At 40.3% G+C, this 16,943-nt stretch overlaps 2 protein-coding genes across 5 annotated transcripts in view; both read right to left on the minus strand.

The window, feature by feature from the left end:
- Nucleotides 1-12,976, minus strand: part of acsl1a (acyl-CoA synthetase long chain family member 1a) — a 23,270-nt gene extending 10,294 nt beyond the window's left edge. For 2 of the 4 annotated variants that reach the window (XM_030419863.1, XM_030419872.1), the window contains exons 1-2: nt 12,758-12,776; nt 906-1,118 (exon numbers count right to left, since the gene is read on the minus strand). In XM_030419863.1, coding sequence (XP_030275723.1) covers nt 906-1,100 — 195 coding nt within the window. In that variant the 5' untranslated portion in view covers nt 1,101-1,118; nt 12,758-12,776. Of the gene's footprint in view, nt 1-905; nt 1,119-3,852; nt 3,985-12,757; nt 12,777-12,843 lie in introns of those variants that run through there. The other 2 variants (XM_030419879.1, XM_030419888.1) reach the window with 2 other exon arrangements.
- Nucleotides 12,977-13,062: 86 nt separating this feature from the next.
- On the minus strand, nt 13,063-16,121 carry LOC115583339 (uncharacterized). Its single transcript, XM_030420032.1, has 4 exons — nt 15,754-16,121; nt 15,532-15,670; nt 15,236-15,323; nt 13,063-13,310 (listed from the first exon to the last, which is right to left on the minus strand). Exons 1-4 carry the CDS (start codon nt 16,025-16,027, stop codon nt 13,194-13,196), a joined length of 618 nt encoding a protein of 205 aa, XP_030275892.1. The 5' UTR covers nt 16,028-16,121; the 3' UTR covers nt 13,063-13,193.
- Between the last annotated feature and the right edge of the window lie 822 nt (nt 16,122-16,943).

Raw genomic sequence — 16,943 nt, forward strand, 5'->3', positions numbered from 1 at the left:
CGATCCATGTCAATACAGTAACATTCAGAATTACATTGAGGCTTGTATTTGCTTCTCTTCGTTTTTAAAATTGTTTGTGTAGTATCAGCCTTTGCAGAGTACACATGGAAGTTTCATATCTACTGATGTTATCATGATAACAGATATTTGCATGTTTGGGTCACACACACAGTTTACCTTCATACACCATGACTACCGCGGACTAACACATCTCTGCTGGACCTTAGATTGTTGCTAAACACAGTCACTGAGTCAGACCATCATGGGAAATTAATGAAATGCAACTAATAGTTTACAGTATTTGTGAATGCTTTACAGAAGAGTTATAAACCATTCATTATAAGTATTGGGGTCGCTCCTCTTTTTGTCTTTGAATCTAGTAATAATACACTCAGAAATGTTAATTAAAAAGAGGTAGCTGAAAAGAGAAAGAAAGCAAGGATTCAGCTGGTGGAGAAAATTCTTCTTAATGTCTTAAAGACCTAGCTTTGGTAAATAATTCATTCAGTTTTCATTCATTCAACTCATTAACCCTAAATTAAATCATCAATAACAACTAATAAACCCACATAAAGGATAGGGAAACGATTCAACTGATTACTTTACCAGCCCAGCCAACTTTAACCAGAATGAGGTGAACTTTTAGCATTTTCAGCACTTTAAGCGTGACAACGACTGAGGACGTTTCAGAACTTCCTGGACAGCATCCCATTAACATTCCTGCTGAATGAGCTCTGCTGTCCAGCTTTCGTTCTGCACTCCAGTAGTTGCATCATGCTTCAGTTATTCCTCCAACAAACAGCTACAGTTACAAGATGGATATGTAATCTTTTCTTACCTATTTCATGAATGAATTTAAAACATTTCATACGACCACGGCTCACAGAAAGAAAGAGATCACCTACTGGTATTTCCACTGACTGCAGGCCGAGGTCGCAGGGCGCCTTGAGGGCTTTCGGCCGGGAGGCGAACCAGTAGGTGGTGAGTGCTGCGAAGGCGCCCATGCCCATGAGCGCGTTGGTGGGCAGGCCGCGGACGTACTGCCGAAGATCATCCAGCTCGGGAATCCGCAGCTGTCTCAGGACTTCCTGAGCCTGCATGACTGTTCTGCACTGAGCCTGCAGGGAAACACAGGCAGAAAGATTCTAACATTTGGAAACTACTCGTCTTTATTCTGCACTTCTTTTCTTCTTCTTCTTCTGTAATTATTAGTACTTGGTAAACTGCCACTTACAATCAAAAGGAAACTGTCAATAATGCTCTTCCTACAGAGTGGGGTGATACAGCAGGATGTGCTATTCTATCTTTTATGAATGGGTCTCTTGTTTCAGACCATTACACAGCAACATGACAGCCCCCCCCCCCTTTAACGGAAGAATAAGAACAGTGGTCCCATTCAGGGTGACAGGCAAATTCTGTTTGTGTGTGTCAACATGTTCACAAATGCACACAGTCCTGAATATACTCTATGCAAAAAGTCTGTCTTTTCATTTATTTACATCAACTCATTTTGAACTTCTATAATCTTTAGAGCTGCTACGATGGAATAGTCGAGCAGCTGCCAAATACTAAATTAATCATCAACTATTTTGATAATCAATCAGTTTGAGTATCTTTCTAAGGAAGAAGAGAAAAACTCTGATTTCAGCTTCTTAAATGTGAATACTTTCTGGTTTCTTTACTCCTCTGTGACAGAAAACTGAATGTCTTTGGGTTGTGGATGACACAAGACATTGGAAGATGTTATTTTTGGCTTTAGGAAACACTCATTGAGAGATTTCAACATGTTATAGACCAAAATGATTAACTGGGAAAATAATCGACAGATTACTTGACAAAGACTCGTTAGCTGCAGCCTTACTACGTTTTAAAAAAGAGCGGCAGTGACAAGGTGATTAATCGATAAGTCTATTTACAGAAAAGAAAATCAGTTAATTGTTTATCATTATCATGTTAGAAAATCAAAAACATTCTCTTGTTTCAAGGTTCATTAATGTGATAAACGTCCTCAGTTACAGTCTGATCAAACGCCCATTGTTTTTGCAGCATTATTTATCTGAGACTTTCATTTCTTCTGGTCACTGCCAACCTATTGACACAAAGCAGTTTTTATACCCTACTACAGCAGTGATGTGTACTTATTTCTGGCACACTGATGTAATATCAGAGAAACACACCGTATGAAACTAAAATAAAGCTTGAAGGAAAGATCCACAGTGAATCACGCAGTGTTCAGCCCTGTGATTCAGTCATGATCCACCACTTCAGAGCTACTTCAGAGAAGTCTCAAGTCTTTTTACATAATAGAAACAAATCTTGCATCATTTCCTAAGGCCCTTCTAACCTTCGTCTTAAAGATCCCATCAACACGTCCTTGAATATAAATAGCTCATAAATCACCCCTTAAAACATGTTTATCTTTTCGTTGTCCATCTTTTGTACGTTCAGCTTTTCTTGTATTTATACTTCCTTTAAAAGAAGTCAACAACCTCTTGGCCGTTTAATGACTTGTATGTAAAAAGAAGATCATTATCGTCGATTGTTTAGAGCACAAATTGAAATACTGGCAGTAATGTGTTGTTTGAAAGCACAAGAGAAAACAGCCTTTCATTCACTGAGTCCTCTGTTCAACGAGATCTGTAAGACCATTCCTTCGAGCTCCCTTTATGTTTAAAATCCATAAAACTAAAAGAAGTGATCCGTTTTCAAAGACCAACCTCTAACACAAACTCAGACGGTTGAGAAATACGCTGCTGAATGACAAGCGCTTGTACGTCTGCCATTGTCTCAGCCCCGCACTTCCACAAATGTTGTACACGAAAAGGAAGATGTGCTCTCCTACTCAACAGCTGTGCACTTGGAAACAAAGACACGGGAAGGAAACATGACTCCACACACATTTTCAGATCACAAGCCTCTGTGGAGAGATGAGGACACAGATACTACACACCGGCTGCACTGAGCGCTCCACGCCTCGTTTTTTCTGAAGGAAAGTGAGGCTTTCTGGTTCCGGATGATTTAGAAATGACCTCATTGGGAGGAAACCGTCAACACTTCAAAGTCCTGGATATATGGCGGCTCCACTATAATTTTAATATAACATTCACTGCTCATTTAAAAATGCAAATTGGATGAGCCTGTGGTGAGAAAGACCAATTTAAACTCTGCAGCTGATACATCCAACCAGGAATTATTCTTTTATCATCACATCCAGATATAGAAACATATTCATTAATAACTCTTTCTATTAACCATGCAGATTCGTTATCAGACTTGGCGGCTTTATGTACTTTGTATTCAACTAATGTGACCTCTAAGTCAGATGGTAGCAGCCCCGTACGTGAACGAACAAGTGAACAACCGCCATGGAGGTAACAATTGACTTCTCACCTACTTCTATTATTAACACCGAGCCCATGACTCAGCGCCGGTGCCAACTGGGACAGAAGTACATGACAGCTTCCAAACAGGCAAATTTTCCTTAATTGGCACTTAATGAGAATTTAAGTAAATCGTTAAATGTGCAGAAAGATCACCTCAGTTTCATGATAAACTTCATTTTTATAGTCAAATATCAAAACAAAGACAACAAAAGATTCATTTAGGCTGTTCAATGTAATTAATTATATCTGACATCCATAAAAAAATAATAAAAAGAATGAAGAACTGAACATTAATCTTCACAAATGCTCCACTAAGTCTTACAGGTGTTACTATCAGCCACAACTATGAATGTCAAGCAATCATCACACCACTTGCGTGTTGGTAACCGGACACAATTAAACACAGCGAAAAGAAACACAGCACTGACTGACAAAATCAAGGCACAACAATAAATCTCTGTATACTCACAGTCCCACAGTGTGTGCGTCTGAAGAAAAGTAGGGACTGTACTGTGTCCAGAGACAGGGAGAGTTGTGGTTATCTGGAAGGCCCTGCGCTGCTGCACTTGCTATTAGAAGGACTCACACTGACCTCTAATAGACCTCTGAGGTTCTCACAACTATGAATAGCAGAAACACGCCCCCTTCAAACAGAAACACAGACGCGTGAGGCACGGCTGGCCACTCACTGGAGGGCAAGACAAGTGGCAGGTTGATTTTCAGACACATCTACTGTACTGAGATTCTGGTTGTTGTGTATTTGCGCCTTTAAAGCCTTAAAACTTTCTTGTTTTACCTTTCGCTGCTTTCTTTGTGATTAGATTTCTGTTTGCCTGTTGTTGTTTCTTTCCTTTTTTGAGTGTAAAGCACTTTGAGCTGCATGTTTTGTATGAAAAGTGCTATAAAAATATTGGTACTATGACAACACAATTAATATAAATATACACTGTAAAATCTGACAAGGTGATCTTAAAACTATTTCAAATATTCAGAATTGATATGTTATTATTACGATTTTTTTTCACACTCGCGAAAACATCTGCGTGTAAAACTAGTTTAAAATACGTGAAAGCTGCATGCTCAATGAGACCAATCTGAGTGATTCAAGCATTTTTCAGTGATGTTTATCCAAGACTGAACAACCAGCGTCATATCATACGTTATCTGGACACAGTACACGCAATTCTTCTGTTGCTGAGCATCCGAACTGGTGAAACTAGTCCAAGGAGGAATTACACACCAATTACAGGAAGGTCTTTGTTTTCCACATAATAGATATGTTGACAAATCACAGACAGACAATCTCTGAGTATGTGAGCACCAACACTGACTAAACAAATGAGTCCATATCTGCAGATTCCTCAGAGTCGAAGATTGATAACATGTTTATTTCCCAGTTAATTAAAGTTGTGCTGAAATTCAGACCTTATTTTTGTAATGTTTTCAACTGCGATAAAGGGAAAAAACTGGGTATAAACAATTTTGCACATTTTGTAAATTGATTTCCTGCTCATGTTTGCTACAAAGTAAAAAGTCTGAGAACAAAGTTGGTGTTATCAGCTGTGACTGTAGCAAAAGAAACACACATGGATCTTTGTGGAGTGTGACAGAACACATATTAAAGCACTGAAACATAATGGTGGGTATTATTTATAAAATCCTATAATTGTACATTTAGTCACTTGTGGCTATAAATTCTGGGAAAACATCAAGAAAATTCAAACGTTTCTTTACTTTCCTTTAAAAACACCAGATAGTATGTCAGAGAGAAAGACGTCAGCAGAGGTGACTAAATGAAACGTGAATACAACTTGAAAACATTTACTCCCATTCACCCATGCTATTCACATCTTTGATTCTGTTTTGACTGAGAGACACACAGTGACAGAAATCACATACTGAACATTCAGCTGGTGTTTCTCACAACTCACAGTAAATATATCACCCATTCCATTAATCAACAGAAATATAACCAATGGGTTTCAAAATAATTCATCCAAGTGATTTATCAAATCACACAAAGGTTACTTAAACCTTTAACAACTGTCAAGATTTACTTCTGCATCTCTTTGATATACCACAAAAATATTGAATTGCTACATCGATTCTTTTCATTTTTAATTAATCTGCCGGTATTTATGAATCCTTTAGCCTATGAAACTTTCTGTTAAATGTGATTCACAACTTTGCAGAGGGCCTGGGGATGTCTTCAAACCAAACCCAAAAATATTCAGTTTGTCGATAAATATGACAGAGTGAAGCAGAAAACCCTGTTTTTAATTTACTAAATTACTAAAAACAATTACCTGTCAATGTTCTCATTTTTATTTTTTACATTTAACAGACTAATTAGAACATTTAGTAATTAAAAGATTAAGCAATAATGAAAGTATGGTTCAGCAGTAGTGTTACTCGTCACTGAGTCGTCCTTGTCAAAATACCCAACACACAGCTAGCAAATGTCATAATGTCGCTGCTTGGCTCAGAGCAGTTGAAGGCAAAAGGTACTCCAACTGTCCCCCCACCACCACCACCTCTACTCTCCATACTTGGCCTGGGAAGATGACAAGCCAATGGCAGAGCCAGCTCGCCAGTCACCCCACACCCAGGCACACGCAAGACATAGGAGAAAGAGGCGTAGAGGGGGACTCAGGGCAGCTGGTTCATTTGACACATAACAGAACATCAAGCCTGCAGCCTGGGATCAGACCACAGCTGTAGGTTTGAAACAACCAAACAGCAGGAGGTGACAGGAAAAATAAAACTAAGGTTGGTCAGTCACACTGGATTTCCTCTTTGTGGAGACGCCTGAAAGCAAAAAGCAGTGTGACCCCGATCAGCTAGTCAGCTTGGGTGTTGAGTGTAAAGTCAAACGATTTAAGCTCATTATAACAACCTTAACACTGGAGGATTAACACAGGGAGCCTTTAAACAAACTTTACTTAATCACATCACGGCAAGATGGTGGCCTCCAAATCTCATAACCGGCTTCCTCTCGGCTTCTACATGAATGTAAGCTAGTATACATCATGCACATCTGAAATACTTCTGGATTATTTGATACATGTTACTGTAGTAACAAAGGTGTTTAACACTGAAGGAGTTGGGAGGGAGGTGCCTTTATAAATCCCCCTGACACCGAGAACACAAGCACACAAATGTACCCAATGGAGCCCATCAAACAGTCTGTGATTCCATTGTAAGCATGTCCAGCTAAGTATCTTATAACTAGGGCTGGTTTAAAAACGTAAGAATGGAGATTCTTATCTCGCACAATTCACAATCCATTCACAAATGTCACAAATCGATTTTCAGTTAGCTGCATGATGGTGACAGACTGAAAAAGGCGGAACTATAGGTAGTAATGCATGAGTTATCTTGAAGTTTCTAACAAAACACACACACTCACATTCATTCAACATGTTAAAACTCTTGTGAAGAGAATATCTTTGGTCTGTTTTACCTCCCTGTTTGTGCTCAGCGACGTGTACAACCATGGAGCCCACGGAGCTAAAAGCACAGCAGAGAGGCTCCTCTCACTGCTGGACTTAAAAACACAGCACACCCCTGTATTTTGTAACATACATACATGCTTGCATGTTTGTTGGTTTGTCTGCAGGATAACACAAAAAACTGCTGAATGGATTTAAAAACAAACTTGGATGGTGGATGCGTCCCCGGCCAGAACAGACCCCATTAACATTTGGTGCAGATCCAAATTCTTAAACATTGTGAGAGAGCGTTTTTTAGCAGTTTTGTCTATTTCTCAGTTAATTAAGTATGAATCTTGATTTTTTTAAAAAACAGGTACATAGATCAGGCTTGGATGAATGAAAGGGGGCCCTTGTCATTTTAGTTTGGTTTGTAGTAACAAGAAAACGGCATGATAATGTAGAAATATCAAGTTACAATGTGAAAGCGACAGCATCAAAATATGCAGATTATGGATCACAAAGAGGAAGCATAGGACAACGATTCCTGGCCCTGGAAGACACATTACAGTATGGTGTAGCTGCTGCGGTCCAGCCTTTTAAATCCTGCAAACTTTTACACGACAAAGAAGCCGCACACAATGGTTCACTATCGATTCTGTTCTAAAAATGTAAAATGTTGACATCTGAAATTCACGCGTTATTGACCGAATGGATCTTGTTGTTAAATCTGCTTCATTTGAGCTGCCGAGACCTCATTGATAATTCAACAGTTTTACAAATAGTAGAGCACGCCCTGAAGGCAGTAATCCAAATAGGATGAGTCAATATGTGCGTGTGAAAAAGCAGTGGCGTATAGGTTTACACAGACATAGAATGAGGATGCCCCGAGGCAAATGAAGACTCGAAAGACAAGCTGTAAAAGCAGGAAGAGGAAGAGGAACAGGACAGCCTAAACCCGCCCAGCATGTATGTGCTGAATGTGGCAGGCCAACTGCCACAGAGAAACAAGTCACAGAGATATATGGTGATGACTGTCACCGCGCCGCTGCTGGATGGCTGCTGAAGCTCATGTTGTTTCGGTGTGACGTCCTTCATCTGCTCTGTCCTGACTCGTGTCCATCCTCCTCCGGTCACATTTAACCCTGGTTTTAGGACACAAAGGCTGACCTTGCACAAGACAGCCACGCTCAAGACCGCAGGTCCCGACCTCTCTGTTGAAATCACACACTCCCAGTCACATGGTCACACGGCAGAGACATATACGGGGTAGGGAGGGTGGAGGATGGGATTTGTGAAGTGGAACAAAGGTCACGCACCCTTCAACGGCTACCAATCAGGCATTAGGACACATGACCTCTACACTGCAGGTCAAAGAAAATATACTGTCGTTTCTAACCTAATGTTCAAGGTTAAAGGTGTTTTGAATTTCTTTCACAGTGGCCATCACAAAAATGAACTGGGGAAAGTGGAACAAATTCTCAAAAACTGTCAAATCCATTTCCTTCCTCATAAGACATTTGCAAAGTCGATCTTCTAAAATGGTCCATTTGTGGTTGAGCTGCTACACAAACCTCACGCCACCACCAGCTGTCAATCAGCTGAATGTCGTGAGGCCATCAGTAGGAATATGAATCATGTCCTCGTGTGCATGAACTACTGACAGTATATAAAGATGGACGACACGATATCTCCCCAAACGTGAAGCCAAATAACTGTTGAGTTTTATTTAATTTCGTTTTTTGATTCTTTACAAAAAGCTAAGCCCTCCTCGCAGCACCCAATTCCCAGACAGTTTTCTGACTGTACTGAATCACATTTTTGGGGCTTCAAAAGGTTCAGTGAAAATTTGTATATTTGACAACTATTTCCCCCAACTCGCCAACATTATTTACTTCTCCTTCCTATGCAAAAACTAGTATTATCGCCTCCTAGCAACTTTTATCCTATTAAGACATCTGTGTAAAATTCTGTTCAAACTAACAAATGAATTGTTCATCCTTCAGTCCATGTGGACATTTGTGACAAATTTGAAGTAATTCCCTGAAGGTGTTCTTGAGATATTGCACTCACAAGAATGGGACAACCCTCTGAAGTCATCATTAGTGTCTTTGAAAGAAGATTAAAAACTCTAGCTCACTGATTTGCTTACTGCTAGTTCTTCTGGCATAAAATTAAGCTGCAACCATTATTTTCATTACTTAAGTCATTTAGTCTATAAATTGTCAGAAAAAAAGAACATGCCATTATCAAGGTACCATAAATACCGCACGACTACTTATTGCAACTTTCGTCAGAGTTATATACATTGATGACTGGATGAGATTAAATGCACAAAATGGTTCGAGATATAAAGTAATCTTTTCCATCATCACACTCTAGGGGGAATGAGTTTTTTAACTTCCGATTATTTTCCGAGAATGGGATGATTTATTTTAAATATCTGAGGAAAAAATTCCACTGGAAAATCATCTGGGAAGACGTCATCCACAGTCGTTTACTCTTGGATTTGAAGCCAGTTTACGGAGCAGATGGTCAACTTTGTTTCTTTCACATGATTCTTTTAAATTCAATTTAATCAGTTAGTGACCTGAGGAGAAGTTGGTGGGGTGACTTCGCCCCGAGCTAAAATTCCTGCTGTAAAGGCCTCACATGAGAACCACCCCTTGATTGTTGTGTAAACGTCAGCCGGCTCAGGCGTAAACACGCCATCAGCCCCAAAACAGTCAGACAGGCTGATGCTGGTACTCTCAAATGACCACAGCAGAGTGACTGGGCGAATCTCAAAACCACAGAGTGTCTCTGTTTGCTCTCATGAAAGCTGCTCCTGTACTCAAGGGCAAAAAACACATGATTGAGGGTCCACAGTGGCTTTTATGATCCTTTCCGTGTCTGTAATGTAACTGCTCATGTGACTGCACACCAGGGCCCGAAGAGCATAACCTAGTCTTTTAAAAATGATCTTAAACAGGGAGGAAGACGACAAACACCCACTGGAGCTACATTCCACAGATTCCTGTCGGAGGAAGTTTGCCGTAGCACGCAGTCATCGGTACCAGGAACACCCCCGATCTGCACCCCCTCCCCTAAAAGAGTGTATTGTTATTCAGCAAAACACACACCCCTGTCAGCCGATTCATGGTCCCGACATGAAATAAGGAATGAGTGCGAGAGTCTCCAGATGTGCTGACTGTGTTGCTAGTTAAATACAAATCACATAGTCCCCATCTCTCTCTCCCACTCCCCACTTATTCCCTGTTTAATTCCTGTCTAATAGTCTGTCCACCTTAGAGTACCAACATGTTTATCATAACAAGGAATGGTTCGGTATATTAGCTGTTACTCAATTTGCTTTATTGCAGAGAGATATATTAACATCAGTAACACTCTATTTCTGTACGCCGAGTATGAAGCTAGACTAGAAACAGGGACAAACAGCTTGGCCTCATCTGAGGTTCCCATATCTGATAGCACATGCTGCCGATTTCTCTTAGAATGTGGAAAGTCCAGGAACAAACGGTTTTATTTCCATCCATAGCAGCTGAAAAAATAAATGCAGAGGGAGTTACAGAAGCTGGTGGAACAGCGGTGTGCACGGACGTGACGTCGTGACTTTGGCTCCCTATAGAGCTGCCAAGTGGGAGGAACCGTTTCAGACGGCCATGGCTAAAGAAGTGAAAGTCACATCAATTTTTCATAACTTTACTCGCCATTTAAGTCATTAGTATAAAGTTTTAGGAACACCATTCCAAAATACACAATTCTTCAACAAAAAGCAGAAGCAGACCAGCTTGGGTACATAAAAATCCTGTTACGTGTGCCACTAACGGCGGGGCGGATGCTTTCTACATTGTACAAGAAAAACAACCCTGAAATCAAGTGTGAACGGACAGACGTTAAGTTGATGGATTGCACCGGTGTTGGGTCAAAGTCTGTCTCTTACCACCGGGACTTAAGACGCTTCAAAACCGGCATGCTTCCCACAAGATCAGATCAGTAAGCAACCAAACGTGCCAACTTTTTTAATGAAACCAGGTGTTAAACTATGTTTTAAAAACGTTTTTCCTTTCACCAGGTCGCATTCTGACTTATCCAGCCGGGATAAATTCATGGACAATTTACATTAACACTTATCTTTAAGGTGGCGTGCTGAGGATGAATTAAGAAGTCTCACAGCCTGAGGGAGGAAGCTGCTCTGTAGTCTGGTGGTACCGCACCACAACGATGAGCCAGTTTACATGAACACAATAATCCATTAACTGGGAATATTCAGGTCATGATAATAATCTAAATCATGACGTTAAACTGTTTTTTCACTGGCTGGATGCGCGTTTGGTGCGGGGACTGGTGGGAGAGAGTGGTGCTCAAGGAAAAGCTCAGATGGAGAGAGAACATTTCTGGATGTTTGTCAAACTATGTGACCTGATGACTGATGACGCTCCGACGAGATGACAGTGCGTACCACCATACTTCTAAAAATGCGAGTAGCAATTAGGGCTGCACGATACAGCCAAAAAGATATATTGCGATTGTTTTGAGAGATGTTGCGCTATAATTCATTGCGATTCATTTTACATCACAATGGTCACTGCCACTGAAAAATGTGATAAATTGTGCAGCCCTTGTAGCAACAGCGTTGTACAAGCTTGGTAGCTGCGGAGAGTATAGGCTGACCAGCTTTGCATTTTAACAACATCCGGTTTTCTTTTATGTTTTCGGACATGCGCAGATGTAAAAGAACAATAGAAACCAGATTAACAGTTTACATGCACCAAATAAAAACAGAATATCGGTCATAAAAGTAGTTAATCGGATTCTTCATAATCTGATAACAGCTTTTATCTGATATGGCATATCGCACTAGGCTGTTTACATGACCACTTAGCTGAATAATCCGATAACTCCATGAATCAGGTAGTGATCGGTTTATTAGTGAACGGGGTCAAAAGACCAGAATCCACAAACTATTAACGCTCCTTGTGGAAGCATCAAGTGTTTATGTATAAACTGATTAAGGACACAATTGCAGATGAATGTGAACGGTCTAGTCCAGTGGTGTCAAACTGATCCAGTAAAGGGCCACTGTGGCGGCAGGAGACGCTCTTGCTTGGTTGGAATGAAACACACCTGATTTGGATCAGGTGTGTTCTTGCTTGGTTGGAATGAAAACCTGCAGCCACAGTGGCCCTTTACTGGATCAGTTTGACACCACTGGTCTAGACTACCACAGATAATGATGTAATGTAACTTTGCCTAAAAAAAAAAAAAAAAAAAAAAAAAAAAAACGTTCACTTTACAAATAAGTGTTAATAGTTTGCTGAATAGTGACAGCATGGAGTGGAAAAACAACCACGTCCTCCTCCGCAGGGTGCAGTTCAGACCTGACTTCCTCATTTGTGTGCGCTGGGGCGGATTGGTTTTGAGGTTACCAGGTCAGACACATGCTGAAATAAACTGTTGTGGCGGGTGGGATGCCAAGACTCTGCGTTTGGATAAATGCTTTCATTGTTCCTCTTCTTATCTTATTATTTAAAAAAGAATACACACACAACCAGCGTGCTGCGCAGGAGGAAAGTAGGTTAGACGGAGATTAGACAGGAACAAGTTTAAAAAACAAAAGTGTTGATTCACTCACACGGTGTCTAATCAGCCATGATGCTACGTGTCCATATATCTGATTACATTCTCAGAGGAGCGGCGTCATACATGCGCGGGGGTTTTTCTCTCTGTGATACAAGCGATGAGCACACTGTATTCTGATTACAACACATGACTGAACATACCGTCCATTGTGAGATAACGAGAAATGACGATATAATAGAGACGAGGAGGAGGACACACAAAACGTGGCTCGACTCTGGTCTATTTTAAGAAAACAATAAAGCAAAGAGCAGCTCTTTTTTTCCCCCCGACGTCTCGTTAAATGTCACGTTTTCAACAAACCTCTGTAGATAACACAGAAAACAGTCGACGCTGGTGTTCAGGTGAGTGCATGAAGGCTGTATGTGAGCGTGTTTGTCTCCACTAACCTGTGAGCAGCAGCAGCAGATCCGGAGACTTGAACCTGGTTCTTGAGCAGCCAGCAGCAGTAGCGGCAGAGCGGTCTACATTTTGTTCAGCTGGTGCTGCTCTCGGCCAATCAGGAGCGAGCACACGTGTTGCTTCGCCTAAAGTTTGAGAGGTGCGCTCTCATTGGTCGGTATGCTGAAGTCGAAGACGTGGGGACTCAAGTTCTGTGCTGGAGTTCTGGGGCCGTATTTATCAAGCGTCATAGAGTGCCATTTTACACTTAAGTCCTGAGAATTTGTGAAATTTAGTCCTACTCTCAAACTTAAGAATAAAAGCTATTTATCAACTTTCTTAAGTCTAAGAATCACTACTACTCTCCCAGATATTTAAGAGACCTCCAGAGGTGTCCTAAGTGGTTAGGAGTTGCCAGCAGGGGATGGCACTGAGGCGAGATTGATGCCCGTTGCCTCACACGAAGTGCTTGCGCCTATGGAGGACCAAACCTGACATAAGTATAAATAAATAAATAAATAAATAAATCCATAAATGCATAAATAAATACATGAATAAATGCTTAAATGCATAAATAAATAAATAAATAAATGCTGAAATAAATGCTGAAATAAATACATGCATAAATAAATGAATAAATAAATGCTGAAATAAATGTATAAATAAATAAATAAAAGTATAAATAAAAGAATAAATGCTTTTTATTTATTTATACATTTCTGTTCACCTACATTTATTTATTTCTGTATTTCTTTTCACCTACATTTATTTATTTCTGTATTTCTGTATTTCTGTTCACCTACATATATTTATTTCTGTATTTCTGTGTCCATATGTAAATGAGGAGGTAGGAGGTCCTAACCTCAGTCAAGAGCATGATTGGTTACAGGAGTGTGCCCGATGAGGGTCTACTACTTCTGCCTTACTAGCAGCGCTGATTCCTGTACACTGTACAGGAATGTTGCTGGCTACCAGCAAGCCCGCTCAGCTAACTGTTAGCTGCAGTTGTTGACATTTGTTCATGTAGCTCTGGTTTAGTTATGAATTTGACTAGCGTTCATTTTAACTTGCGAAGGTCCCAGGTGTGCTGGTGGTGTGGTTTGAGAATCCCGTCTGGAGAGAGAGGGATCCTCAGCCGCTAACCAGGAAAAACGTTCTGCTCATCGCTCCAAGTCATGTATATGTGTATTCTAGACGAGCGCTACAGAGCACAAATCGTCCAAAAGTGCATGTTGTCGGTCTCATATCTTTGTCGTGAATGTCTGCACTCTCAAATAACTCATGGGTGGAACAGGCTGAGGCATTTGTTCACGCCAAGCGGCTCGAGAGCGGCGTGGAGACCCCTTTTAGCTCTTATGTTAGCTGTTAGCTGCTCGCTGTAGCTCAGCGTCCAGGCTACCTTGTGACACCGGTTACCATCGGGTATTTTTCATTCCGCACTGTTCAAATGGTCGCTTACCTACGCTACGCTCTTAGCGCTACAGCGAGCAGCTAAAAGCTAACTAGCAGCTAACTGCTAACAGCGGTGTCCACGCCGCTCTCGAGCCGTTCGGCGTGAACAAATGCTTAATACTGTTCCACACATGAGTTGTTTAAGAGTACAGAGATTCACGACAAAGATATGAGACCGACAACATGCACTTTTGGACGATTTGTGCTCTGTAGCGCTCGTCTAGCAGTGGTTTGCAAGTCGCAGCCCCGGCTTCTCAGTGTGGATAGAAGTGTTCAAGCCACGTCAAAACGAATACACGTATACATGACTTGGAGCGATGAGCAGAATGTTTTTCCTGGTTAGCGGACATGGCTCTCCAGACAGGATTCTCAAACCACACCACCAGCACATCTGGGACCCTCGCAAGTTAAAATGAACGCCAGTTAACCTGTCACACTGGTCGAGGCCATTAAGCTAACTGGAGCTGTTTACAACGTTACAGAGAGCGAGGCTTGAGATCAGGAATCGTTTGCTTTTGTCTGGCTCTCCGATTTGACCAATCATGCTCTTGACTGAGGTTAGGACCTCCTACCTCCTCATTTACATATGGACACAGAAATACAGAAATAAATATATGTAGGTGAACAGAAATACAGAAATACAGAAATAAATAAATGTAGGTGAACAGAAATACAGAAATAAATAAATGTAGGTGAACAGAAATGTATAAATAAATAAATGTAGGTGAACATAAATGTATAAATAAATAAAAAGCATTTATTCTTTTATTTATACTTTTATTTATTTATTTATAAATTTATTTCAGCATTTATTTATGCATGTATTTATTTATTTATGCATTTATTTATTTATACATTTATTTCAGCATTTATTTATTTATTTCTGTATTTATTTATGCATTTATTTATTTATTTATACTTATGTCAGGTTTGGTCCTCCATATACGCCTGGCTGCACCGCGTCAAAGCACAGGGAGAGTGCGCGTCAGAGATGCCCGGGGACACAGGAGACTCTCTTAATGCATCTCGATCCAAACTGAAACATAAAGAATATGGCTGAAATATCAGAAATGCTTCTATTGTTGTTATGGTTAAAACTTGAACAAACACACATTTTAGACATTTACTGAACAGTGGCCTGGCAATTATCCAACAACAATTACGCACGTATCTCTCTCATCAAAACACACCTAGGAGCAGCGCAATATCCCTAGAGTTGTAACAGGAATAATTTGTGAACTCACCCTTTTGAAAGCAACTCGAGCTTCATCGCAGCTGGATCCTGGCCGCCGTCCAACACGGAGATGCTGGGGTTATCTTCTCCAAGTATGCGCTGCACAACTTCTGCAACTGCGCTCAAGTCTTTGCCAGGTGGTCCTCCACCTGCATAAGAATATAAAAATGAATTAATTAGATATGAGCGAATAGGGTGGCATGCAAGCAAATGAAAAAGAAGCACTACATACCAGTGCGCATGGAGCAGGCCTTGAAAGCTGCGATTTCAGGTCTGATTTTCGAGAGAACGTTATACCACTTTTTCTCGCAGTCAGCTGGTGACAGATGGCTGAAGGCTTGAGAAGTGTATAGTTGATTCCCTATGTCTTCCCATGCCTGTTTTTTATCGCGGCTGGTAAGCGTTGGGCTGAACTTGCCTTTAATGATGAGCTTCCTTTCCTCAACTAGCTCCACTAAGAACAGTATCTCCTCCTCTCGCCAATTGCGTTTTCTTTTTGATTCCATGTTGATTTCTGTATGTGGTTGCAGTAGGCTAGTATATATAGAGCCACCCACACCAGTTTCAAGTTAGTTGCCTAATTAATTAACGAAAGAAAAGGAAACATGTATTTTTGTTTAATTGCCAATATGTTTTGTATTATTTTGTAGATTATTGTCAAAATATACACTCCCATTGTCCACTTAAATATTTCTAAAATATTTCTTTATTCTTAGACAAGGGATTCCCTTCCGTGATTGGTCATTTCTATGGACACAGAAGTGACGTCACCTAAAATTCCGTTTACGGCACATAGTAATGTCGTAATTCAGCTCTGAGAGTGACACTTAAGATTCAGTCCTACACTTCGCTGAAAGTGTGAGTAAGACGCTTGATAACTAACTTTTAAGTGCAGCTTTCAGCGAAGAATTTTTTTACTCATAAGTCAGCTCTTAGCAGGCTTCTTAGGAGTAATTCTAAGAAGCTTGATAAATACGGCCCCTGATTTGAGGTAGTTGTACTTTACTTGAGTATTTCCATTTTCTGCTACTTTTGGACATCTTCAGTTACTACTTATTTAAAGTATCTTATTATTTATCAGCAATCAGATTTGAGAAAAAAAACACCGTTTTTTATAAACACACAAACACTGAAAATCAGATTGATAATCCACAAGGCTGATAATCGATTGCCCCACAGTATACAGTACATTCTGTATATACATGAACTCACGTATGTTATTAATATCACCTAAATGTATTTAAAGGATCAAAAACATGCAAGTTTTGCTATGAAATAAGATAACATAAGATAACATAAGATGAGATAAGACAGCCTTTATTAGTCCCACAACAGGGAAATTTGCATTATTACAGCAGCAAAGGGGATGGCAAAAGAAATTATAAGATAAAAAAGCAGTAAGAACAATATAAACAGTATAAA

This window comes from Sparus aurata, chromosome 1 (assembly GCF_900880675.1).
Source record: "Sparus aurata chromosome 1, fSpaAur1.1, whole genome shotgun sequence".
Classification (NCBI taxonomy): domain Eukaryota; kingdom Metazoa; phylum Chordata; class Actinopteri; order Spariformes; family Sparidae; genus Sparus; species Sparus aurata.